This window comes from Struthio camelus, chromosome W (genome assembly GCF_040807025.1).
Source record: "Struthio camelus isolate bStrCam1 chromosome W, bStrCam1.hap1, whole genome shotgun sequence".
In the NCBI taxonomy this organism is placed as follows: Eukaryota; Metazoa; Chordata; class Aves; order Struthioniformes; family Struthionidae; genus Struthio; species Struthio camelus.
Window position 1 is genome coordinate 40318546 of NC_090981.1, and position 27287 is coordinate 40345832.

A 27287-nucleotide genomic window follows, 5' to 3' on the forward strand; every position below is an offset into this window, starting at 1 on the left:
TGAGTGTGTGATGGGTAGCAGATGCAATAAGGAGGAATTACTACTACTGTATTTGGAAGCCCCTGAAGATAGGAGATATTTAGGCAAAATTACACATGGCAAACTTCAGGATGGCAAGACAGAGCTGTTTTGGGTGATGAGAGCAGGTAAGAAATCCTATATTTAGGAAACATAAATTAGGGATTTTCCAAAACTTTTGGTTTTACTGCCATGCTTTAGGTATAGTAAGTGTACAAAATGAAATTTTGAGAACAAGACCCCAGCTTGTTCCCCTGCAGAAACAAATTAAACTGAATATTGGCAAGTATTTCCAAAAACAGAATTATTCCATTGCTTAACTAGCATATTAGGATGATTAATTCAGCATAATTTTTTAAAACAAGTATTTCAAAAGGTAAGTTTAAGGACATTCTCAGAGCAGTTTTCAGTAACACCAAAAAAAGAAAAAAATGCATCTGTCCATGTTTCTAAGTCCTTATTGCATATTTTGTTTTACTGATCACAAGGACTTTTTGTTATGTGCATTGGGGCTATTATGCTAACAGGTGCCAACGCTTCCATTTAAGCCAATCTGGAATGCCTACTGTATCTTATCGTGCCTTCGTGTGTCTATGACTGGTAAACTAAGCATTCCTAGCTCTAAGATGCCTACAGTTATACAGCTTTGGCTCTTCCACTTACAAAGCAGTATCTGCATCTTCTAATTTGGCTTGTCTGAGCATTCAGCAAAGGCCACTAAAATTGATTAAAGCTTCCTCTATACCCAAATGGCTGTTACAGGTTTAAGTATATCAGTTTTGCTAAATATTTTTTTATTATAATCTGACAATAAGAGATAATTTGTTAGGGAATATTGACTTTTTGGATAATGTACACACAAGCATATAGTTCCCTCGCTCCCGCTGCCCCCACCTTGCATTGCAACACAGAGAAGCAAGGCTCAGACCAAAACATATGCATTCATTTATCTCAAAACAGCTTACAATACTGTATATTTCTTCAATTCTTTTGTCAGAGCATTCTAGAAGATATGGCTTTAGCAACAAATAATGTCATCTACATAAAAAAAAAATTCTACAACTAATGTTTCCTGTCAAATAGTACTTTACTATGTCAGTGACAGATCAAAGATTTCTAGTACAGCTAACTGATAGAGATGAGGGGTGTGAAGGAGGGAACAGAAAGAGAGCAAAGAGCAGAGGAATTGAGATTGGCTAGTGCCAGTTTGGATCTCTTGGTAGAAAGGCAAAGAAAGTTTTTTTATAGTTCAGTGACAGCTAGAACCATAAAAATTTGTGCCAGTTCTTGTTCATCCTAAAAACTGTAAACAAATATGCCTATCCTTAGGGACAGATTGGGTTTCAAGTATCTTGCTAAACTAGTTTTTCTCTTTCAAGTCCTTACCTACAAAAAAAGAACACCCAAGAAGTTGTGTTATTTCCTACTCCACTGTGTCACATTCTGATCCCAAAACTAAAAATGAGAGGAGGTACCAACAATTCTAAACTGAAATTCTCCATATTATTACCTCAGTAGACATGTACTATTCCCAAGCAGCCCAGGGAAAAATGCAGGCGTTTTAAGCAGCATATTCCAGTATCCCAAATAGTGACTAAAAATTAACATCGACTGATATTTTTAAGCCACGAGTATCCCATAATAAGAGCTGCAGGTTACATATGCAATACATGCAGATTTTGATACTATCAGTGGTATAATTATTACCCAGTGATAATTAAGTATTTGCTATGGCTACGTTTAGGGGTTTTTGAGGGAGCAAGGGGGGTAGATGACTCAGAGAAGCATACTTAATAAAATGAGTTAATTACATTTGTTTGCACTTCACTGAAACTACTTTGGAAGCTACCAAAACTCTCTTCCAAATATGTTTTCCATTCATTGTCCATATTTCCCATAGCACTCCACCCTACTCGTATCCTTCCTGAACTGGATTACTTAAAAATAACCTTGAATTAAGAAAGAATATCAGGAAATTAAATGGAAGTGGTAACTGATCAACTCCTAATAAAAGGTACATCGTCTTAAAGAAGATCAGGCACCTCATCCCATTTGGTATATTTAGAAAAGTCTAAAGTCACTCTTGAATTTTAATAGAATTAAGCAGAGCAGAGGAATAAACCTTTAAAATGCTTAGCTTTGCTGAACTATGGCGTTCCAGTTTTATACATTATGCAGCTTCACAAACAGGTAAGTATTCCCTAAATACATCCTGGGGACTGCGGGGGGCGGGGGGGAATCATCTGAATAAATAATACTGATAACTAAAGGATGAGGGGAAACTCAGGAATAAAAAGGGTAACAAAAACCTACTAGAGCGAACAGTAGGCCTTCTGACAGTTTTTTTTGGAATATACTGAAGATGAACACTCACTTTCCCTCTGTCTCTATAATAGATACAGCCTGAACTACATCCAAAGTTATGCTGCACTTCTCAGAGTAACAAAACTAAGTATTTTGTAAATATTATTACTGCTCAGCACTAGGAGAAAATAAAAGCAGAAAATCACTTAATTATGGATATATTCCAAGTACCCCCAAGAGAAGGAAAAAAGGCCTCAGCTTAAGTTTGCAAAAGTTGTATCACATTCTCCTCATTAGTGCAAAATGTTTAAAGTTAACTTTATTCAAGTAGCATAAAAATTTTTCCTGCTACAACTTAAATGTTTGCCAAACTACAATGACTACTTCAAATTTAAATCAGATGGGAAATGATTAAGAAGAAAACAACCTCCCTCACTCCCCCAGAAAGCAACTGAAGTAGAAAATATATGCCACATATAAGGTACCTTAATGTGCAGGGAAAAGAAAATGCATCACAGAAAGACAAAAAGCTGGTAAGAATGTTCATCTCTTTATTTTTCATAAAGTTCTTAACAACTCTGAATTTGAATTTGTATTATGCTTCTGAGTAACACATCAGCTAAGTTGCTGAGCCAACTGTAACTTTCTTCCAGAGAAAGAAAAAAAAAAAAAATGCAAGACTGATCTCTGTACAGCAAGTTAAAACATCTTGGCACAGACACCTCTCTTCCCCCTTGACTTTACTTGCTGACAACAGCCGGAGAGAAAAGAGTCAGAAAATTGAATGAAAAGTCTTGCAGTTCTTCCCTTAAAAAAAAAAAAAAAAACCAATAATAATAAAATAAAAATTCCATCACTTGGGCCAAGGGTTAGGTCTTAGAAGTGAATGTACTGGGTAAACATTCAACATCATCTTTCTCTTGCATCTACAGTAACAGACTGTCTCCTGAACTGTAATTTTACACACAGCTCTTACTTTTAAAAATGTGGAAGAGCAGATTCAGAGGGCATATCACAGAGTTAAGATATACTAGAAGAAAAGTGTAAATGGTTAGGTACTGACAGTCTACCAAATCTGTATATTGTTTGTTCTTCATAAAAACAAACAAATTTCTATTCTAGCTGTTATAAATAATGGTGAATTCTTTCCTCTGCCAAACAAAATCAGTAGAGTAGTCCCTTATCCATTCCACAGAAGCATAAAGGCACAAAGCAAGCTCTGCATATATTAAATATATCAAGTGTGGGCACCTGTGGCCTGCCAGAATACTTCATTTACAGTCCAGCCCACTCCTAACCATGCTGACAACCATGCAACTGCAGGCTCATCTTGCTATTATCTTGTTATCTGTCACACAGTCAAAATGCAAATACACTTACTTCATAACTACTTCAGCCCTTCATCTGAAAGCACACATATATCAGGAACAAACAGAGGCCAAACACGTTAACTGATACTTGTCATGTGGCAGACTCACCTCTAGTCACAGGGAAAGCATACAGTTTATGACCTTCAATCCTACAGGGGGGGATGTGTAGTTCATTTGAGTAAAAAATTTGGATACCACTGGACTGCATAAAGACACCATTAAAGACTGTGGATGGATTCATAGTCAATGAGACTTGTGTCCCCAAGTCACTCAAGAATTTAGAAAATTCCAAATTTTTAAATTAAACTGGAGTAAATTATAGGGAAAATGCTATATTTTACTGCACATAACTGCCAAAACATCAGAAATGAAGACATTATAATAAGCAGGCAAAATCTAAGCATCTAAATGGATTAGAAAAGACAGAGGGCGGAAGTTCTAAAAGACGAGATGCCTTGGAGGATGGATACTGTTGCTGTTCTTAACAGATCTCATGAGCCACTGAGGAGGTCTAAAAGCACCAATAAAATTATCCAAAATTGCTAAGTGACCTTTGCAAAGCAAATCATTAGAGCTACTTCTGGACATCTGGACTCCTTTACAAGTAACCTCAACCTAAAAGCAGACTCAGCAGTTATTGTTGTAATATACTTGTCAAGTAGCAGATTCACCAGGTCTCCACCCAAGGTCTTGCATAGTCCTGAAGTCTTAGAAATCAAGTAGCTTTCCCAGAAAGTTAAAGGTAAGGAAATAGCTTGTTTGGAAATCTGGCAATAGCAAGACCAAGTATCTGAGATATGAGATAAAGAACAGTGCTGAACCGCAAAGCGGATCATGGCCACAAGGGTCCCTACTACAGGCTGGCATCCTGTGAGGATGAGATAGGTGAGGAGCCAAACAAAAGCTAAGACGAAAGGCTCCCAGTGAGATTACAAATACTACAGTCATTCTCTGCAACAAGAGAGAAGCTATTTAGGGCTTATCCAGCCAGGCAGTTCCTATATATCAGCAGTCCTTCCTTCTAAGCAGTCGCATGAAAGCAGTGGATAAAGTACATGACCTTTGAACTTTTTTTTTTTTTTTAAAGTAACCTCCTTACACCACACCGTCAAAATAAAAAGATTTGGTTCCTTACGTCTCTCCACTCCCCTTAAAAAACAGTAATAGAAAGTTAGGATCTCACAGTAGACTGGGAAATAAATTATTCTTGCCCTAGGAAGCTACTGAACCAGATGGACACAAAGTATATTGGGAAGGCATGAGAAAAGACACAAGCAATGAAACAAGTCTTACACAGTTACTTGCTTTTGGCCTTGTGTTCCTCTTGTTAGCACTTTAAAGTGTTTTCTAGGATGAGCTAAGTGAGAGGAGTAAGGACACAAAACAAGCTCATTCAGCAGCATTATGCATTCAAGACCACTCAGAAGCAGTGCATTAAGATCTGTGGGGAAGAAGTCAGGCTGGGAAGACAAAGCAAGCAGTTTGAAATTTAAGCAAGACAAAACAGCCAGCAAGGAAAAAGATTCAAACAGGACGACACCAGAAAGGTGAAGTAAATATGTACAGAACGATATTAATTTATTAATTTATATAATAGAGAATAACATTAATTTATTAATTTTAAAAAAGGAATGAATTTCAATGATTACAAAAACCAGTCTTGACAGAGAACAGACATCCTGCTTGCTTAAGTACCATTAAGAGGACTTGCTGTAATTACAAAGAACTGATTTCCTTCAGAACCATTATATCAAGTTACCCTTTCATCCAAAAAAAAAAGAAAAAAGAAAAAAGAAAGAAAGGAAGTCTTTCCAATTCCAAGAGTTAAGTGTATTAAAATCAAACTGTTTGAAACAAGAGGTATGAGAGCATTTTTCCTAGTAGTAAGAATCTGTAAGATGACCTCAACAGATCTGAGTGGAAGAGTGAACTGAAGTCATTAGCTCCAACACGAATATCCCAGCTGTAGGTCTTGGGATTAGGCCCTTCTCAGGTTTGATCTGGTGTTTTTCCTTTATCCAGGAACATGGACATGTTACCTTATGACTAACTTGTTAACAACTTTTACATTCACCCATCAAACCACAGATGAACACCCTAAAATACTGCAAGGATAAACAAACATCCTCATGCAGATGGTGTTACCCATACGCTAACAGATGGGAAGTACTATTAGGCCTGTTTTACTATTGAGGAAGGCAGTCAAGAAACTGATTTGCCAGAAGGCCATAGGGAATGAGTGGCTAAGGAAGGAAACATACTCAGATCTCACATCTCCCAAACAGCCATCCTACTCTGAATCACCCTGGCTGTGAATACACATACACACACATATATTTAGATGTCTTCAGAAAAGTAAAAAGCGAAGAAACATACAAAAAAAAAAATCAAAGTGACATTTGCAGAAAGGCAATGAACTTTAAGAAAATCTACCTAAAATGAGAGCCAATAAAATATTTCCATTTTTTAGCCCTCTGTGTAAGGTAAATCTATTTATTTTATATAGAACCATTTGGCATTCCTTTAAATTATCAGCAGAATGTACATTTGAGTGGTTGCCTTTACTTGGTTCACTTTGCTGGCGTGCAGTCAAGATAGCTGCTGCTAAGCTACAAAAATGCTGCACAGCATTAAGGGAAGAATCTCTCTCTTTAATATTAGTCTGTGTGGTGCAGACATGACTTCTCTGTAGGTCTGCAGCAAATTTTGTACTGCTGATTTTGGAGCTCTCTCAGGTCGCTGCACATTTTGGACCATATAATACTGGACACCAGCTAACTAGGCTTTCCCTCAGGCCACCAAGTAATGCACTTATGAAACTTCCATCTGCAGCAGGCAGCACAAATATGAAAACAATTAATCTATGACCTGCAAGCTCAACCCCATCACAATAACACATTCGTATCAAAATGAATTGTTTCTGTCCATTTTTTCCCATAACATTGATCATCTGAGTCAAAAATCACAATTTTTTAATATGCATTTATACCTGAATTTTATGTTTGACTTTTTAGGGTCTTTAAATCACAAAGACAAGTGCACAGAGGTCAGAAGGAGCCATATCTGAGGCTGCCCTGTACATTCCTAATTCAGTCCCAAGTGTGCAAGTACAGTGTCTGTTATTACATTATTCTTTTTCCAAGAGATCCTAATTCGGTTATTTCATGCAAATGAGACACTATTTCATGTTTTGCTTTATCTATATTCTTGAATGCATATCTCCATACCTTATTTATTGCACACTAACCAGAGTTCAAACTTCTTCATATGCTTTTGTATGACACCTTTCATTACATCGTTCAGACGCCTCCTTAGAATTAATGCATTTATTTTAACAATAACCTGTGAGGTACGAAGGAATTACTGCAGATTGTCTACAAAATTACAAAAATCTACACTCTACAAAAAAGATCCGTTTCAGAAGCAACAACCCAATTTGGATGTCTGATCTGAAGAACTATTGGCCTTTAGCATTTACATGGCAGTTTTAGTTGTTTTAATCACAGCTCACACAGAAATCAGTTCTACCTTTAAGTGCTTAGCTCTTGTGTCAAGTTGGGCCTCCAAAAATCAGGAATAATTAATAACCATTTGTAAAACATCTCATGTAAGTGACTTGTGAATCCCTTCATAGGGGTTCTATGCAAAAGGCAGAATCCATTTCCTACAAGTGATTCTCTGACTTCACCATGAAACCCTCTTTCTCCTCCTGCAGTCTCATGCCTCGCATATTACAAATGCTCAGAGAAGGAAGGAATGGGGGGGGGGGGGGAACCCACGAAACGGAAAAGTCCTACAGACTGCAGGCTCCTTCAGGACATAATCCCAATTCTTCTTTTGAATATTTATGAAAGAGGAGTCCCAGCAAAGAAATAAGCTCATGGAACTGCAGATCACATCATAACACACAAAACAGTGACAATTAGGCTGCTCAAGAAGCCTTAGCTCTGGCTTTTTCCGGCTCCTGGCTGCTTGATCTTGCATCCCTAAGTATTGCACAGAAGTCCCAAGTCCTTGTATTGCACAGAAAAGCTGAACAAGAGAGGCAGAACAGGACTACACTTCACACAAACATACAATAATACTCATATGGAACAGCATCAGTATCAGAGACTCAGCTCCAGCACTTGGACGTGTAAACTGAGCTGACAGTGTGACACCAGTAGCTGACTACTATCCTGCCCTGGAATAACCACTAGAGGGAGAGGAGGCAGGTAATGCACACATGGGCTTTACACTTTGGATCGGCCGTCAGAAGAACCCCGAGTTTCAAGATTCATAAGTTCTAGCACCAGTTTTGCACTAAATATAATTTAGTGATTCCAACCTCTTCTGGCCCAGCTTGTTTAGGCAGACATTAGTATCAAGCTAGCTGCAATCTCTCCTGTTCTCAGTCTTCATTATTACTTAATTTTAGGCGGAGCGGGGAAGTGAACCACTCAGGAAAGAGAAACAGATCTTCAACCACAATTGAGTGCCCTACTTGCACTCAAAACACATAACAGACTGATTCCACTGCCCACTTGTGACAGCAAGCAAGTCTCATCAGCACGTAGCTTGGGTAAGAGAAAAGGGAAGGAAAGAGTCTGGAAGCATGAATTAATCTGGATCTTTTATGTTCTTTCTCCTTCACTATTCCCCAGCTCACCTTGTGTTCCTCATCAATCATCATGTACTTCTTGTGGCAAGAAAGCTACAACCTTAAGATCTCACACTCACAAAAACAATAAATATACCTGGCAAATTACACATATAAGGCTGAGTACCATCCCAGGATATTATTCCACAGCCTCCTTTGCCTGATGTTCCTGGCTGAGCTCTAGAAACAGGTTAAATTACTTCTGCCATCAAAAGCAAAAGTAATACTGTCACCTCAGCAAAATCCTTAGTACTGTTCTTCTCTTCATCTCTACACACAGTTTTTCCTTCTTTTTTTCTCCTGAAAGAGTTTTGGAGCTGACCCACAACTTTTAAAATCCCTTCAACATATTTATTAGGATGAAACATTTCAAATATTTCTCTAAAATTGCTCTGTGTTAGCTAAATGGAAGAGAACATGATTAGCATAAAAGAAAGTTGCAGTTCTCTTGTCAAGTTTGAAAATCCATGCATGCATAGGATTAAATTATTGAATTAAATTATTAAATTATTGATTTCATGTTAGAGGAGAAGATCAGATTCTGTCAGAATTATTGAATGTGACCTCCATGATTTCAGAGAAGAATATAAAATCTTTGGCATTTGCTGAAAAAAATTTTTATAAAGGAAAAGAAAAGAAGGGAAAGCAGAGAGAAAAAGAACAGTCAGATGCAATCCTTCTAAATTTCCAGCATGTGAGGATCCAGCATATAACAAAAATATCAAAGAGAGAAAAGCAATAACATGCTAGGTTTGAGGATTAATATGGAAGTTTCAGAACTTTATCTACAACCACAAGCAATCAAGAGCAATGGTTGGCTCGCTCAAAAAAATTGACAGATGTTCCCAGTGACAGCAGAACACTTACCATTCTGAGGTACCTAGGATACAGGTGTGCCGGGTGTCTGAGTTCCCATTGCAGTCAACCAAGATTTAGCCACTATAGGCATTGAGTTCTACTCAGTTTAACCAACGTAGGTGCCTAACTCAGGACGGGATGAATAGTTCTACAGACTTTACTGACTGTACTGACTAGAACTTCATTGACTGCAATGGGATCTAGATCACACATGGGGCACTTAAAGTTACATGAGCAGCATCCTATTCTATATTCTACTACTGTTTGTAGAAATTTCCAGAGAGTTCATAATTTATGAGGCACAACATTTTAAAAGAGCAACACAGTGAGCTTGCAGAGTTGAAGAGATTATAGAGGACACTATTATTGTATTGCAATGGAAATCCTGCAGTAATTTAAGAACTCAAACTAGGTCAAAACTGCAGAATGATTAAGAAACAGATAGAGAAACATCCAAGAAGAAAGGGGAAAATTGTAAGAGGGAGATGGAATATAATCCCAGATTCCTTTCAGTACTTATAGCATTTAGATTTTAAGACAAAAAATATATATATTTTCAGAAGATATAGTGGAACTGATTAGAGCATTAAAATAGCAAAAGTAAAATCACATAAGAAAGTATCGCTCAATTCAGAATTGAGAGTTTATAAACACTTGCTGACGAAACCCTTAATTTGTTCTCAACATACCACTCATGGAAAACATAATACGGGTATTGAAATAGATGGACTGAATTGGGGAAGCCTCTACTTTTATATACAATGATGTTAATCTGATTTTTCAGATTTTCAAAGACTAGAGTCTTTGAACTCCTGTAGGTCCATGGATTATGTCTTAAGGATTTGTGAAAGGTAACTAAGAAAGGAAGCCTGTCATCAAATTTGTACCTCAAATGAGGTACAAATCTTCTATTTGTACCTCAAACAGAAAACCTTATGGCAAGTCAAAACACATTGGAAGCCAGATTTGTAACCATATATTCATAGGCAGAGGTGCAGTGCTAAAACAAGCCTGTCCCTCATCAGTCTTCTGTATCAGTAATGGCTGGTAGACAGAAAAAGAGAAAAGAGGTACTAGGTGAAATCTCATTTTCCTTCAGTGATATGAACAGGCTGATGAGAGTGTCTCTCCGAACTGCTGTGGCTCATGACTGTGGCCAATTAGAAATTGGGAAAAAACCAAACAAACATTGGCACTGTCGTCAGTCCAGACAACAACTAACCCCTCCCTTCCCCCAGTCTATGAAAGAGCCATTGTATATGAAACTGGCCAGTCCATCACCACTTAGAAAGCACAAAATGAGAAACGTTCATATTGAAAAAGGGGCTTGCACTGACTCAGACTTGTCAGCAGAATGGCATCAAACTTGCTTTGAAGCTGTGGATCCAGAGAACTACACTATGGCTAGCAGTTAAATCTGTTGCCAAGAATGGCTAGAAGTGGTGGATTGTTATTTTCAGAGCTCACTATCTTCATCAGGTGCACGAGGTCTACATTGATGATTTACTGCACTGGTGGGGTTCTTTTTGGTGCAAGTCTGCTTGCAAATGCAAGGGCACTAGTGGAGTGCTCCAAGAGGATTCCCTCCAGGTGAAACCAAGACTGAAGTCAAACAGTGGGACGCTATCTAGAGCGCCCCACTTGCAAGGTGGGCACAAGGTCCTCCAGCAATTAGCTCTCTCTATATACATGAAGTTGCACTAGACTGCAGTAGATATCACTGGTGGTGAAAACACAATATTGACATAAAGGCCTGGAATTTTAATAGACTGCACCAAAACAAAACCTGACTCTTCTGTCTTTGAACAAACCACTAAGCAATGTAGACATACTGCAAGTGACAAAATGAGATTGGTAATTATAATATATGTGGCCAAACTGAGCAACCATAACAATTGTTATTGTTAGGATACACATAGGTTCTTAGGATGGAAAATTCTCAGCAAGTTCATCAAAAAATGCTGCTATATCACTAAAGATAACAATGCAATATACAATAGATGTATATATAAAGACTCTAATAATGTTATCAGATTACTACAGAAACAAAAGAGGCTCTGCCTGGATTTTCTGCTCTAGTACACAGTGAGAAATAATAAGGGTGGCATGTAACTGGAAAAAGAAGCTACATCCCTTTTGAGTCTACTTGAGCGACAACAAAGGAGAAAAAACAAATAGATTATTGAAGTTAAGCAATAGTCAAAGGCAAATGAAGATGAACAGGGCATAATTATCCAGTAGATTAGGGACCGACTGACTGCTTTTTGTGCTCAACATTTTTTTGCTTTCTACAAATTTCATTTTATCCTTGAGAAATTAAACCAATTAAGCAATTTGAGTGCAACTCTACTAATGCAAACTCAAAGAGTCTAAATGAAAAAAAAATACTAAGACAGGTGGAAGAATGAAGTCCATATTATACTGTTATGAAACCTTATTCTAAATGTATATTGGATAGTCAGATTGCCAATGTAAGCTACACGGCTGTACACAGGTTTTGTTCACTTAGTGTGATATTGAGAAGGTCAGGTCAGGAGGATGCAACACACATTCCTACGCACTAAATATTTGTGTGATATTTTTGAACTTTATGATTTGGGATGAAGTTCTACCTGATACACTTCCATCCTTTCACTGCTTGTCATTTCACCTGTTAGCTAAATGGAATTCCTAGCAACTCCACAAATAAGCCTTTGCCAAATGGCATTCATCTTGGGATATAATTATTTTTCCAATAACTTCATTAAGGAGGATGCATTTTCATTAAAGCATATTGTAATTATTCCAGGATCTTACAACACTTCACAAATAAATGTGGAAGATTTCACCCTCTGGTTTCTTTTCAATAATACTTTGTCTCCACAAAATCTGCACCTGCTACACTCACCCCACCATGTTCTTCTATTTATTTTTTACACTGAGATATTCAGGTGATCAGTCTCAAGTTCCTGACCCGTCACTTGACATGGAATAAGATAGTCAAAGTTCAAATATTAAATTATTCAGTGGCATCAATATTTTCCAATTTATGCATCTGTGGATTAATTAATTTTTAAAGAGGAAGACATTTCAAAAATGAATTTTCTGCTATAATTCATTTCTCTGCTAGGTACATTCCCCACTACATACATATTTTATGTAATTCCCCAGTATATATATTTTGCATAATTGCAAACAGACCATTTCATAACACTAACACAACTATGCATTTTCAAGAGTCAGAAGTAAACATTTAAAAAAAACTTAAATTTTCGCAAAACAGCAATAAATACGGCCATGACTTTTTCTATTCATTTTTATATCCCTGAATATGCTTATTGCTAAGCAAACAGGTAAACAATAAATTACAAAACATGTATCAAGTAGCACAGTTTAGTCAATAGAGAGACCACGTGGATTATACTGCCTGTTGCCTTAAGGCCAGGAAGCATGCTATAAGTTCACTTCACAAAGCTATATGAAAGCCCAGAAGCAACCTCTTCAATGCAGCTTGCCTTAAATGAAAAGCAATGTCAGCAGCTAGTTTTTAGGTTATTCCTTACATGTATCTTAAAACAGTCTAAATCAATGTATTTTGTGAACTTATGTCCACAACCTACCTTGTCCCATGACAGTCACCAAATGACACTGGGGGCAGAGATTACCAGAGAAAGTAAGCAAGAATCAGTTGCCCCAAGCCTGTCTTCATGCAAGAATCCTACTCGCTGAGAGATTCTTTACGAGAAGGTCTTACAGAAATACTCATCCCATAAGTGCTAATGTTTCACTTTCTCACTGGCCACCTTTTTGAATTAATGCTTTCTTTTTTAAGGATAGCCCACCAAAAAAAAAAAAAAAAAGAGCAGGGGAACATTTTCCCTTGCAAGAATATTTTTATTTAAAGCAGTATCACTATTGATATTCTTTGTTACCTATTATAGAAGAACCATGGTCATCAGAATGACCCAGAAACTAACAAGACAAATTCATCTCTTCTTTTTGAAATGCAGTAGGAAATTTCTAAAACGTGGGCTTCTTTGTCCGACCTATGCACTAGAACATCCCAGGCAGTTACTTGCCAAAATGCAGGCAATAAGATTTATGGACAATACTACACCTGAAGCTGGTAAGCTATCTTGCAGAAATATCAGCCATCTACTACATCTATCAGGCATAGGATACTAGCCCAGTAAAAGTGGCCTTAGCACAGAGGTACGGTAAAATTTGCTGGTGGCATGCGTCTTCCTCACCATTTCAAAGAATGTATGTAAAATGAAGAGGGTTCAAATACCATAAAAACACTGTCTTTTATAAAATAAAACATACAGCTACAGGAAGCTGCAAAAATTCAAATAATTGGATTCTGTTAATCTACGGGGACACCGATTTAATACTGCATTTAATTTTGCTAAGTGGGAGGAAGATTTTTGCTGACAAGATACAAAGAAAGAATAGTCTCTGCTCAAATCGTATACAAATTTAAAAGCTTAAACACCATAAGACAATTTTTGCAATAACAGCTATAGCTGAACATTTTGGTGTATTCACCATACAGTTACGAAGGAAACTACGCTTACAGACCTCCTCCCAATACAGATAAAAATTATTAATAATTTATATTCCACTACGTACATGCTTTCAATAGTAAAAAAACAACAACAACAAAACTTGCTATTTAACAATTCCCAATCTCCTATGAAGCACTGCAGAAAGCACAAATTTTAGGCATTTTAATTTTTGTTTGAAAGAGACTAGCCACTCATTGATACAAACCCATTTTCCTTCCAGAAACTCTAAAACAAAAGTTGATATTCATTCTCAAAAACTCTGTCATAGTGGAGTATTTGTTGGGAGCTGCAGCTGGATACAGTCTATCATTCAAGTGGGGAGAAACATTTTAACTAATATCAGAATTTAAACTTTCCAGAATGCGATGTTTTCATGCCTAGATCTGCTGTTTTGAAACTGAGCTACTTCCACCTTGCTGTTCTTTCAATAAATCTCTTTTTCTGAAATTATTTTGAAATAATATCACAGTGGATAGCAACAACTGTTTGCCATTTATAAAAACTCTTATAAAATTTGAGGGAGATTGAAATGCTTTTCTTTAAATATTAATAGCTCTCCCTAAATATCATGAATACCTATAACACACTTGGTCTGATGCCATATTCCCAGAATACCAACTAATTAATATTTTGCGCAGTTCCTTAATGTTAAGAAAGGTATTGCAATTTTAAAAGAATTTGCTTTGAAACAGAAGGAAAGAAATACTAATATTTCAATGTAAAAGACAAAAAGATACATTGTCATTGCCATTTTTAAGCTCTTAATATATTAATACAACAAACATTTTATGAAGTCTTTTGGTATCTTCTATAAAATGTTCCTATACTTCTGTAATGTTTCTTCAGGACAGACTGTTGGAAGAGCATAACAGCACCAGTAGTGGTTAAAATGTGAAATCATTAAGCTGCTGCATTTGTTGGGAGTTATATACCCGAACCTAAACATGTCTGTTGACTGTAAGAGCCTCCTGTACGCTGAGGTACATCTCCAACAGTCTCCCCATTGAATTCTAAAAACCTTTGAACAGAATTCTTATCTGACGTATGATTTCACAAGCAATACTTAACCAATTCAAATTAAAATGAAAAGGATTGGAAAACTAAGGAAAATGGAACCTTTTTTTTTTTTTTTCGGCGTGCATCTCCCACAATCTTCAGTTACATAACTTAAAGAAAGTGCATTACTTTTTTCAAATTTAAAGGAAGCTGATGAAACTATCTTCTGTGATTAATTGCTGAAAGCCAAACACAATGCTGTGTGCATCAAGGATAATTTTCCATTTTTCTGGTTGGTTGTTTCCTACCTATTTCAATGGAATACAGAGGGAAATAACTTAAAAAGAAAAATTCTTCTTCAGGAGCAACAAAACAATGTAGAAAGTCTCCAAATTGCTATCCTGAACTATAGCCTCCTTAAGCTGCTCCAGTTAACTTCAGTTCTGATGCACTGTGCCGTATTTATCATGCTATTCTAATGCTGCAGATTTTTTCGGTCATATACCACAGTTACTGAAATGCTTTACTCCAAGCATAAAATAAAATCTATGCCAAAGAACCCAAAACTTAACTACAAGATATGATAAATGAATGCTGAACACAGACCTGTCACCACAGCCCTTTCTCTAATTTGTGTAATTGTACAGCAGGTATCACTCTAGTACCTAAACTTCCCAGCTAGTTAAAACTCAAAAGATCTATTTTTATTTCTCTGTCTTTTGGAGAAGAGAGACCTAATTCAAAAAAATCTTTAAAAACTGACATACAACTTCTTATATGCTTGTTTTTTCATTCCATTAATACATATTTGTGGTTTAATCAAGGCAAATTAAAGCTAGCACTATTTTATACTGTCAGTAGTTAACATATATAATACTGAGTTTCCATTATCATCTGATTAAGATAGCTTTGTTATTAATTAATTCCTCTGTTATTAAACTGAAGGTTCACATTTTATTACTTTATGCCTATAAGGATATGAGTACATTTCTGTTTAAAAAAGAAAATAAATAAGTTTTACACTTATTACTTGTCAAATACTTTCACTTCTTGTTGTTGCTGATCAGTTTTACTCTCTGAGGGAGGTTCCTGTACACCTTAGCAAATGTGTCTAGACAAATATAAAAACAAGGGTGTGTTTTAAACAGTTACCATCCATAACAGTTATTAAACACTGAACATTATTATTCTGTATCAAGTGAAAGGTGATTTTACAGAGGAAAAATACATTTTTGATGGTATGCCTCAAACATCTAACTGCCTTGAACATTCAAACTAGGATCTCTGGGAAAAAAAAATTGAAGTGTTCTGCCTTTTTACTAGCAGTTTGCTATTTAAAAAAAAATGTGAATATAGTCAATGTTTAAAGCAAAGCAAAATTCAGCTTGCTCTTCTGTAATTATTTTGTCTCTGGCTCACTAAATGTAATTACAAACAACTCAAAAGTTTATCACTATAAAAGCACAATGTAAGATTCCCAAAGAACAGATATGCAGAAGCACTGTTTTCACACAGTTCTCTCAGTATCTTAACACTAGCAATGAACAAGTATAGTGAGCCCATATAAAAGGGACAGAGAAATATTCATGTTTAATTTGACCTAGGGAATCTCCTCTATTTCATTTATCAATGCTTACAAAAAAGCATGCCTGAAAGCAACAAGCCAGAATATGACGGATGTCTATAACATAAGTGCAATCATTCCAACATGCAAAAGTTCATTTGCTTAACTGTGTGTCATTTCAAGCTGTGTAGGTACCAAGCTGTGTAGGTACCCAAGTATTTGTTCTAAACGAGCAAAAAAAGTAGAAACATAAAATAAAGTTCTGAGCTCTCCTAACAAGGTTATCACTCTAGCCCAACATATAGATGTGAAGACTTTCATAAACTGAGCTAGATATGTCCCTCTCTCATGATGAGCAGGAAATCCTGGTAAGCCTTGAAACCACTCAGAATTATCCACACTTCTCCAAACCAGTTTGACACCTGTTTGCTTTCCTCTACTTTCTTCCTAGGAGGAAAGAGTTAGCAAATGCCAGTTGCAGATTCATACAAGTTATAATAGAGCAGCAAATAAGATCAAGAATTTACATTAGGCAATAAGAGGCCTGTGGTAAGATCTATACCTGATCTACACCTATACTGAATAACTACTGTGCCCTTCTCTTCACAGCTATGCAATACACAGTATGCAACAACTTGCTTGACCCCATATACATGTCAAATAGAGCAGCTTTATTGGTGGGGATTCTGCAGTTCGCGCATTAAGAACTGTCATCTCTTACAAGGTGGAATTCCACCAAAATTCTCAAAATTCTTTACCTGAAGAAAGCTATGCAAGATTTAACTTGATTATTCATTTCATCACCATTTCTAATGCAAACACGATCAGCTTCGGAACATCCGACTAGCAAAGAACCCACGGTCTTCTGTTGAATCGGGCAGCTTGTACATCAAGGCACACCTTCACCCTGCCCCTGAGTTCCCAGAAGAGCATCTAAAGTCTGCCTATCACCGTCCACAGCAGCTCAGAGAGGCGGCAACCCCACAGCTGCCCCGGGATGGACTCCACTGCTCATCAGCAACATTTCGAGTCCCAACGCCCTGTTTCAGTAGGCTTGCCCTCAAAACCTCTACTTGCTGAGCTTCATTTGACAAGCATGGCTGTATCACAGAAGTGACAGCCTCAAACTGACTGAACAACAGGATTTCATTAGTTCTTGAAACGTTACTGTCCAGACACCCCACTGAAGTCAAATGTGCAACTACTAGGAGAAAGTCAACGAGGAAGGAAAAGGTCTTTCTACTAGCTTATGTGGGCAGGGAAAGCAACAGGCCTTGCCACTTCCCAAGCGGTTGCTGCCGTTTTGCGCAATCCGGCAGTGACACGAATTTCCCCGCCCGCGGCAGGGGCAGTTACCTGCCTCTCCCCACACGGACGCCTCACGCCTCCTCTCACCACAGCAGCGGCAAGGGCCGTTGCGCAGCTCCCTCCTGCCCTGCTCTTATCCCCGGCTCCTGCCTCTTCCAGCCGCGCTCCGTCTCAAAACACATCTCCACTTGCCCCCCTCCATCCTCCCCGTCCACCGGGCGCCGCTCCCGGTCGGCCGCGGGGCCGAGTCGGGACGGCTCCGACCGGCGGCGGGGGGGAGGGGGGCGGGCGTCCCCGCCGCGTGCGGGGAGCGGGAAAACCGCGGGCGCGAGGGGCGACCGTTGGGCGGCCGTTGGGCGGCCCGCGGCGAGGCGCGCCGGTACCTGCTTGTCCAGCGCGGCGTCCTTGGCGCTGCCGGCGGCGACGGCTTTGGGGGCCGGCACCCGCTCGCAGCTGCAGCCCTCCAGCATGTACATGCCGGCGGGCCGGGCGCTCTGCTCGCTCTCGAAGTAGAACAGCACGTTTTGGTAGAGCGCGAACCACTTCTCGTGCCAGCGGTTGGTCTCGGCCGTCTTCTTGCTCAGGTAGCCGCGCTTGGTGCCCTCCTTGCGGGCCAGCAGCGCCAGGTACAGGGCGTGCCCCTCGTTGTACCGCACGCTCTTCTGCATGGTGCCCAGGAGCGCGGCGGCTCCCGCCGCCGTCCTCCGCCCGCGCCGGGCCCCTCCGGCGGGGCGCTCACAGCCCGCCCGCCCCGCCTGGCATAGGGCAGCGTCCGCGGGCGCTCAGCGCGCCGGCACCGGCTGCGCCGCGCCCCGGCAGCGCTTCATGGGCGCTGGTACGCACCGACGGGCGGCACTCCGCAGCCGAGCTCCGCCCGCCGCGGGGCGAGCGCGGCCCCCGCTCCCCGCGGCCGGGCTCCCCGCTGGCCTCTCCCGCTCCCTCGGCGGCGGGGTGTCTCCGCCGCCCGCCTCCCTCCGTCCCTCCCTCCGGGGCCGCCTGCCGCGGCGGGGCTCGGCTGCCCGCGCTAAGCCCTGCGCCGCACCCCCCGGGCCGGGACGGTCCGCGCCTCCGTGCGCCGCGGCCCCGCCGCCGGGAGAGGTGCGCGGCGCCGGCGAGCTGCCCCCGAGCAACTCCGGCGGGAGGCAGAAGGGGAGGCGTCACGTGGGGGATCAGCCGTAATCCGCTTTGAGACCGATTTAAAGAGCAAAGTCGCCACCGCAGCGGCCGGTCCCTCCCTCTGCGCGGGAGCGGGGCCGCCTCCCGCCCGCGGGGTTGTGCGCGGCCAGCCGCGGGGGGAGCGCACAGCCGCGGGGACGGTACCTGCCTTCGGACCTGGAGGCGGCGGCGCGGGTGCCGCCCGCCGGGGGCGGGACAGGGCCCCGCCGCGGAGGCCGTCTGCCCCTCCGCCCGCCCAGGCGCTGCTCGCCGCTGCCGGCCGCGGTAGCAACGGGCACGAACGGCCGCTGGTTTGTTGGGGGCTTTTTTCTTTTATTCCCCCAAATAGCTCCGACTTCTTGATTCTTTCAGTAGAAATCTTCAAAAGGTTAAGGACTAGATTAGAACATCTGTAAAGTCGGGTAAGTTTGATTTCGAGCAAATTAAAGCAAAAACGATAAAACGAACCAGTAACTGACTATACTTTTTCCGAGATATTGACGTTTGCTAACAGCAAAGAGGAGAAGGTGAATGGTTTTAGGAAGTCTCACCTCTGAGAACTACATGCCTGCAGCTTCCTGGGCATAAGTGCTGCAAACCCATGCCTGGCAAGGCCTGCAGAAAGGCTGCTGCATATAGAGTATGCTCACTGCACATAAGAACAATTTATGAACCCTAACTCGCACTGCCCTTGTTTAACACCACTTGCTGCACCGTGAAGCATCACCAGCACATACAGCCTCCAGCTCCTGAAGATGCCGAAGGCTAACTGAATGGGGGCAGCTGACAGCAGAGGGTGGTTCCTCATACCCTAAAAAGCAATCTGTATATGCTGGGCTTGGAGGCTTCAGTTTTATTTTTACACTGAGTTTAGTACGACTAACAGCAGATTTGTTTGCACAATCAGGACAGTGGAGAAAGGGAGGGACAGGCCTTAATCATAAAAAAAACAGCTCTGACAAACAGACTGGTATCAAGGATTGTTTACATTAAGCATAAGAAAATATATTTTCTATAGCAATATGGAAATTTCTACCAACTAAGGGGTAAACTTTAGTTTGCAAATTATTTAAACTTTTTCATTTATTTGGCTTCCATTTCTTTGTACAACCAATTTTACGGCCTGCCAGAAACAGGAATGTAGTAATTTTTCTCTATATACCTGCCACAATTTTAAAGGACACCACAGATTTCAATCCTTAAAAATAATGAAAACATAATGGAGTTAAAAGTAGCTTCAAATGCTATACCTACTTTTTAAATCAAAGTCATGGTTTAATAAAAACATTTATCTTTAGAGTTCTTTCACAAAAAAGCATTTAAAAGGTGTTCATTTTAAAATGTGTCTAATTTAAAAATGTTTTATATATGTAGCTTTCTATCTCTTGTGCTTTACTGAGAGTCCCACAAATCAAACAGTTAATTGATTCTCTTACTGATTATCTGAAGAAAAATATGAAAATCATAATACACAATGTGCTGTTTAATGCACAAAATGAACTAGAAAATGTTACCTGACTAATCTCCCTCAGTGATTATGATTTTAAGTGTTATTTACAAGAACTTTGGACCAATGTGGAATTTTAAGGCCTTCGTTCTCCAAATATACAACTTTTATATTAGAAGAAATAAACACTACAAGAAATCCTGCTGACAGTGAAGAGTTTCCCTTGTGGCTTCAAATCATGCCATTTTAGAACACATAACATCCAGGGAAGTCTAGTTTTTTGTACAGGGAATTAAGGTAATTTGGATGACTTACACGTATAAAATAAGTCATATTCATGTGTCTTGATGACTGGGCCCTTCCTGGGCTATGCACCTTTAACTCATTTTGAACTGATTTGTTCACCTCTGGGTATTCAATTCAGTATTAATCCTGTGTGTGAAAATTCATGGAATATCATATTCCTTGCTGTAAGTAAAAGACAAGACAGTAAGATTTAAGGGAAAGAAGCAAGCTGAAATTCAAAAAAGTTTTCACATATTTCACTCTTAAGTGGATAGTGCTTTCCAAAACAAACACATCTTGTATCATGACCGACTACTGTAGCAGGACCTAATCTGTGCCAAAATAAGGTTTCAATTTTCTGTCCCATCTTATATAATTTATACTTTAATAAACGTTTTGCATAAATCAGAAATGATTATGCACCATGTATTCTACCAGGAAACCTTAGACATACAATTAAAAAGAAAAAAAACCTGACAAATTGCTGTTATTTTAATTACAAAAACAAGAAAGAGATGGTTTCCTTTTACTATATTATTATCTTCTAGACACACAGGCATTTTTCCTAAACTGGAAGTATTGAATATGTCACTGCACAGCAGTCTATAGGTTTTATGAGCCACCTATGTTCTTGTTCACTACACTGAGATTGTGTAACCAACAGTTTGTTGTGAAGTCCTGTACTTTACTGTTCAAACTGACTTACTTCTCTCAATGATATTTTCCTTATTACTTGGTCATTCCTATAAAAGCACAATCTAGTTTGCATTGCTTTAAATATCTAATATATTGAATATTTTTATATCCATGTATCTAATACATCCAAACACATGTAGGTAAATATACATACATATTTTTTTAAACTTCCAAGAATAAAGAGGTGGGTTGTTTCTGGTTAAAAAAAAAAACCTCTAGGCCAAAGTTACATATACAAATATGATAAAGTTATATGTTCAAACAGAGATGTAAGGGAATCTATTGATGTAGTTTATATCATAAGGATCTGAAAAAAGGAATATACAGATAAGCATGTTGTTTTTACCTTATTTTAATGTATATCTTCCTTAACTAACTCTCCCTTTTTTATGTATTTTCATTCCAGAGGATTAATTTATAAAACCACATTCCTCGGTGTTGTGTCATTGTAGGCCTCAAGGAGCTTTTTGTAAAACTATGGTGGTTAGCTGGAAAGTCGTGGTCAAATATCAGCTGGGAGAACTTCACTCTGTTTAGCCTAGAGTTACCTTGAAATTTCTATTGGATAATTCATCACATATTGTTCTAAGTTGTCATAAATAGCCTAAGATATGGCATTGTGTGACATCTGATGCAATTCTAACGAGAAGCAGCCATGAAAACGTGGGGTGCAAATCAGTGAGTTGCCACTCTTCTGAATAACCGGTGACAAGAAAATCTCTTTCAAAAGATATATGATTTTGGCCTCAGTTCTGAAAAACACCTTGGGAAAAAGAAAATTATAATTAATGGTAATAAAAACATTGATTAAAATAATGGAAAAGTGTTGTTATGCTATCATTTTTATGCCTGATTTTGTATTTTTTGCAATATTCTTTTGTACATTTAGAATGGTTTCTGTTCACTTCTCATTAAGTTGTGATAGTGTATCATTCTTTACCTTTACATGTCCAGGTAATATTTCAAATATGACGTGATTTTGTAAAGCTGGAAGAAATTAAGTTTAATTTAGAATATGCTTATATGTCCCTCCTTACATATTGTCTGAAAAGTAGAACTGAACCAATATCTTCTTTATAATTTTACTTATACAGACAGTTCTGCTGGCATTTGTCATTTACTTTTTTAGGCACAGACTATGATTTGGCTATTCAGAAGGTATTTCTAATATTTAGCTAAGATTTAGAGTTATCCTATAATGCAGGAGAATTTGTAGGAATATTACATGATATGTCACAGGTATAGTAAGTCCCGAGTATTTTCAAGTCCCTTGAAAATAACTTGATATGCCTATGTGTAGAGAAACTTCATTACATCATTTACTTTTAAATGACTATAAACACTTTTGTGCTTGTTGAACCTATCTGTTGATGTCATTTGAGAAGATTTACTTTTCTCATTTAATCCAGACATTTTGGGAAATTGTGTTGGATAACCAACTTTAAATCACTATGCATATCAGACCGTATTCATCATTCCTCATGGTTACTTATTTTTTTAGCAGCTGGAAGCAAATGTTTGGGACCTTGTAGGTCAGCCTTTCTATGTAAGAGAAGTGACTACATATAAACCTCAGTCCTGTAAGAAAGGTGATGAAACAAGTGCTCATGAGATTCCCTCTTTCAGGAATCTCAGTCCAATCCCTATGCCAATTTTCCACAAAGAAGTAGTGAGCATAGTTACACAGTGACTCTGTGCAAAGCACGAATAGCACCTCTGATGCCATTGCAAGTCCTTCCAAGGATAAACACTTACTCTTATTTAAAGAAAAAAAAAGAGCATTGAAGTTCTGTATATTAACAGAAACGTCTAGTTAAACATACACAAATGCTGTCAGGCTGTTTTGCAGCTCCACACCCTATGACCTACATGACTGGAAAGCTCTGAGAGAAGGATTTTTACTGCCATATTGAAGAGTAATAAAGAGGCCACATCTTTTCTTGGGAAGTTTCAGTAGAAGGTGCATAACTGCAGGGCATTTATCTGTTGTGCAGGTGAGTATATTCTCATAGTGGTTTAATGCCTTAGCCACTTTGCTAAATGCTGCATAAACATAAGAAGAAAAGAATCCATGCTAGGAACAAATTGAGGTCTAAGCATAAGAGTAAATAGATAGTTAGAAAAATAGGAAAGTACAAGGATTAGAAACTGTACTTCCTAGTGTACTAAACAGTGCTCTCAGTATACCACTTGAGTATTTGTTGAGATTTTGGGATGATAATAGCAAAGAAGATTTAGAGGAAACTTTTGAAAGGAACAATTAGGTGTGTCTGTAGAGGTTGTTGGGGATTTCTCGGAGTCAGGCACAGTGTGGAAAATATGAAGGACTTGGCTAAAAAATGAGAAGAAGCTCATTCTTCTTCATGAGAAGAAATGGTAGAAGCTGTCTCTCAGTCAGGGTGGAGGAAATCAAAAGCAACAAAAAAGTACCTGGAATCAGGGGACTCAATTAAATTGAAGAAATAATAACACTATTTAGGCAGGCAGCAAAAACAAGTGGGTAGTGGAGGAATTCACCCTGGCTGGAGGACTGATGATAGCACTGTAGATAAAGAACAGAATCAGAGGGAGCCAGTGCACGCTAAGGCTAAGAATGGCTGAGGCAGTGGAGAAGACAGCATGTGGATCACAACAGGGAAGAACAGGAGAATGGGTTAGTCAGAACTGCTGATGGAGAGAGTCACAAAGAAGAGAAAAAGGTAGCAGTGACAGAGCATGAGGGTCATGGCTGCTGGGTAACCCTAAAAAAAACAAGTGATTGCTAAAGGGGTAGAATTCAGAGACCTTGGGGATAAGAGTGGGGCTCTGAAATAGGAAAAAAGGAGACCAATAAACTGGGGGCAGATTTAGGAGGTTAGATGATAAATGTGGGAATGGAAGAGGAGAGTAAGGTAGGGTCAGTTCAATTCAGCATACGAAATCAAAGGTTTAGAGCAAGGGTAATACTGAAAGAGAAAATAGCATTTATAATACAGAAATGTTGATAGTCCAATGCTAAAATCAAACAGAACAAAAAGACAAACCACTTTTCTCCTTAAGTCTGTTTTCAGCTAGTTCCTGTGACTGCTATAAAGACAGCAAAGATTCCCTAGCTGAAAATAAAACTGAAGAGCCAGTATACAGCTTGTTGACAAAAGGTTTAAAGATACGCAAATATACATGGCCTGGTTTTCATATTCAGTTAATTAAAAATTCCAGAAGTGTTTTATATAATACAGCTAAAATGGACATAAACTAAGCTCTAGATTTATGATGCAAAGCATAGTGAAACTATTTTTGAACTTCCTTCACATTGTTAAACTTTGAATATGGAGGCACTCCTCAGTGTGAATGCAACTGTCAGAGCTGAGTCCTGATTTTTAAAGTTAGTAAAGATTACTCCCTTTGTCCCTATTTTAAGAACTGTAATAAGAATTTCACAGACCCTATGATTAGTTCAGAACCCTTAAAAAGAGTATTGTCCTACAGCTCACAAATAGCCAAAGCATGAAACTGTCTCGACATTCCTGGGAGACAGTTTAAATTAGTTCTTTATATGTTCCAAAGGCATTGGCGTGTCATAACACAGATTTCATAACGTTCTCCAAATGTGAGTCAAGAGACAGTCTGATGACTGAACGCTTAAGTAAAGGGTTCAGCAGACACTAGGCTATGAATGCTCTAAGTATCAGAAAGCCCTTGGTAATAGGGACAACAACTTTAGAATTGAAATGACTTATTAGCATAAAATTTCCAGGTTATTTTTCTTTATTTAATGTGAATTGATCATAAATGCAATTTTTTTTTCTTTTTCTGTCAAGATCTTCTCTTTTACTTATTGGTATAAAAATATGAAAAAATGTGTAACATATTGAAAACATTCTCATTTCTCAGAGAAAGTAAGCCCCACAGATCAGAAAAAAGATATAGACTGCACAGTGGGTGCCATCTGGAATAAGTAAGTTACCCTGGGAAGTAGTTGTGATGTTTACAAGGCTGAATACTGATACAGAGAATTCTATCCATCTGGCATAAAGCTTGCAAATAATCTGCCTCAGGGGTACATAATTCAATAGAAACAGGTTTGATAAACTAGAAGTAACATTCCCCATAGTCACCTTGAAAGAAACATTTAATGTATTATGCAACTGACTACCCTTCAGAAGCAGAGCAGTAGAGTTTTCAACATTTATAGGCAGGCAGACCTATATACTACAAAATCAGTTTGATAGGAAATGGAATCCACTATTCTCTTAACAGAAATCAAACACTGCAGGGTATCCACACCATCCACAGATTATGTGAAATTTCTGAGACAGTACTCTTTTTGAGAGAACACTGCATTTATATTTCATATAGATGCAATATATTGGAAACCATTTTAATGAATGTATTCAGATGCAGCTGGGATTGTACAAACGCCTGGAGAAAATGTGTGTAACCACAGAAAAAAATCTTAAAAGGCTGCAGGCGGAGCAGCCCTGACAGCAGTGATCTGAGCCAATGTCATCACCCCACACATTATCTACTCACAGGCAAAAAGATACCAAACAATAGTCTTGCTTAACAAGAGCAAAGAAATAAAGCTTAACATCACTCACTGGTCTGGCGATTTCTGGTCACGGGGGAAGTGGATAGCAGGTCGCTATTTGCAATTTCTGACCCACTGTTGCTAAGACGCACATTCCTCCCACTCCAGATTTATGTTGTTGTGGTTTTCAGTTGAAATCTTTTGTAGATGTTTGGGAGCTACAGAAAATACTTTTGGGGTAGAAAAGAGGAAAACAACAAAGGAGATAAAATAGCTTAGAGAACCATAATAAACATTTTAAGAAAATAGTATGCATCTCCAATTACATTCACAGAATCACAGAACGGTTGAGGTTGGAAGGGACCTCTGGAGATCATCTAGTCCAACCCCCCTGCTCAAGCAGGGTCACCTACAGCACATTGCCCAGGACTGTGTCCAGGCAGGTTTTGAGTATTTCCAGAGGAGGAGACTCCACAACCTCTCTGGGCAACCTGTGCCAGTGCTCCGTCACCCTCACAGGATAAAAGTTCTTCCGCACGTTCAGATCGAACTGCCTGTGTTTCAGTGTGTGCCCGTTGCCTCTTGTCCTGTCGCTGGGCACCACGGAGAAGAGACTGGCCCCATCCCCTCGACACCCGGGTATCCCTTCAGATACTTGTACACATTGATGAGATCCCCCCCTCAGTCTCTCTCTTCTCCAGGCTAAACAGGCCCAGCTCCCTCAACCTTTCCTCATAGGAGACATGCTCCAGGCCCCTCATCATCTTTGCAGCCCTCCGCTGGACTCTCTCCAGGAGCTCCACGTCTCTCTTGTCCTGGGGAGCCCAGAACTGGACCCAGCACTCCAGGTGAGGCCTCCCCAGGGCTGAGCAGAGGGGCAGGATCACCTCCCTCCACCTCCTGGCAACACTCTGCCTCATGCACCCCATTGGACCCTAATGCCCTTGGCCTTCTTGGCCACAAGGGCACACTGCTGCCTCATGCTTAACTTGTTCTCCACCAGCACTCCCAGGCCCTTCTCCGCAGAGCTGCTTTCCAGCAGGTCAGCCCCCAGCCTGTACTGCTGCATGGGGCTATTCCTCCCCAGGTGCAGGACCCTGCACTTGCCTTTGCTGAACTTCAGGAGGTTCCTCTCCACCCCTCTCTCCAGCCTGTCCAGGTCCCTCTGAATGGCAGCACAGCCTTCTGGTGTGTCAGCCACTCCTCCCAGTTTAGTATCATCAGCAAACTTGCTGAGGGTGCACTCCGTGCCTTCCTCCAGGTCATCGATGAATCCATTGAACAAGACTGGACCCAGGACTGATCCCACTTGCTACAGCCCTCCAACTAGACTTTGCGCCACTGGTCACAACCCTCTGAGCTCGGCCATCCAGCCAGTTCTCAATCCACCTCACTGTCCACTCATCCAACCCACGCTTCCCAAGTTTTATCTAGGAGGATGTGATGGGAGACAGGGTCAAAAGCCTTGCTCAAGTCCAGGGAGACAACATCCACTGCTCTCCCTGCCTCTACCCAGCCAGTCATTCCATCAGAGAAGGCTATCAGGTTGGCCAAGCGTGATTTCCCTTGGTGAATCCATGCTGACTCCTC

At 39.7% G+C, this 27287-nt stretch overlaps 1 protein-coding gene across 4 annotated transcripts in view; it reads right to left on the minus strand.

Annotated features, from left to right (window-relative positions):
* Positions 1–27150, minus strand: part of LOC138064181 (ras-specific guanine nucleotide-releasing factor 2) — a 137751-nt gene extending 110601 nt beyond the window's left edge. The window contains exon 1 of one of the 4 annotated variants that reach the window (XM_068925710.1): positions 25768–27150. Coding sequence is in view for 3 of the 4 variants with exons in the window: in XM_068925708.1 (XP_068781809.1) it covers positions 17988–18272 (285 nt within the window). In the remaining variant the exon portion in view is untranslated. Of the gene's footprint in view, positions 1–17987; positions 18360–20521; positions 20797–25767 lie in introns of those variants that run through there. The other 3 variants (XM_068925709.1, XM_068925708.1, XM_068925711.1) reach the window with 3 other exon arrangements.
* Between the last annotated feature and the right edge of the window lie 137 nt (positions 27151–27287).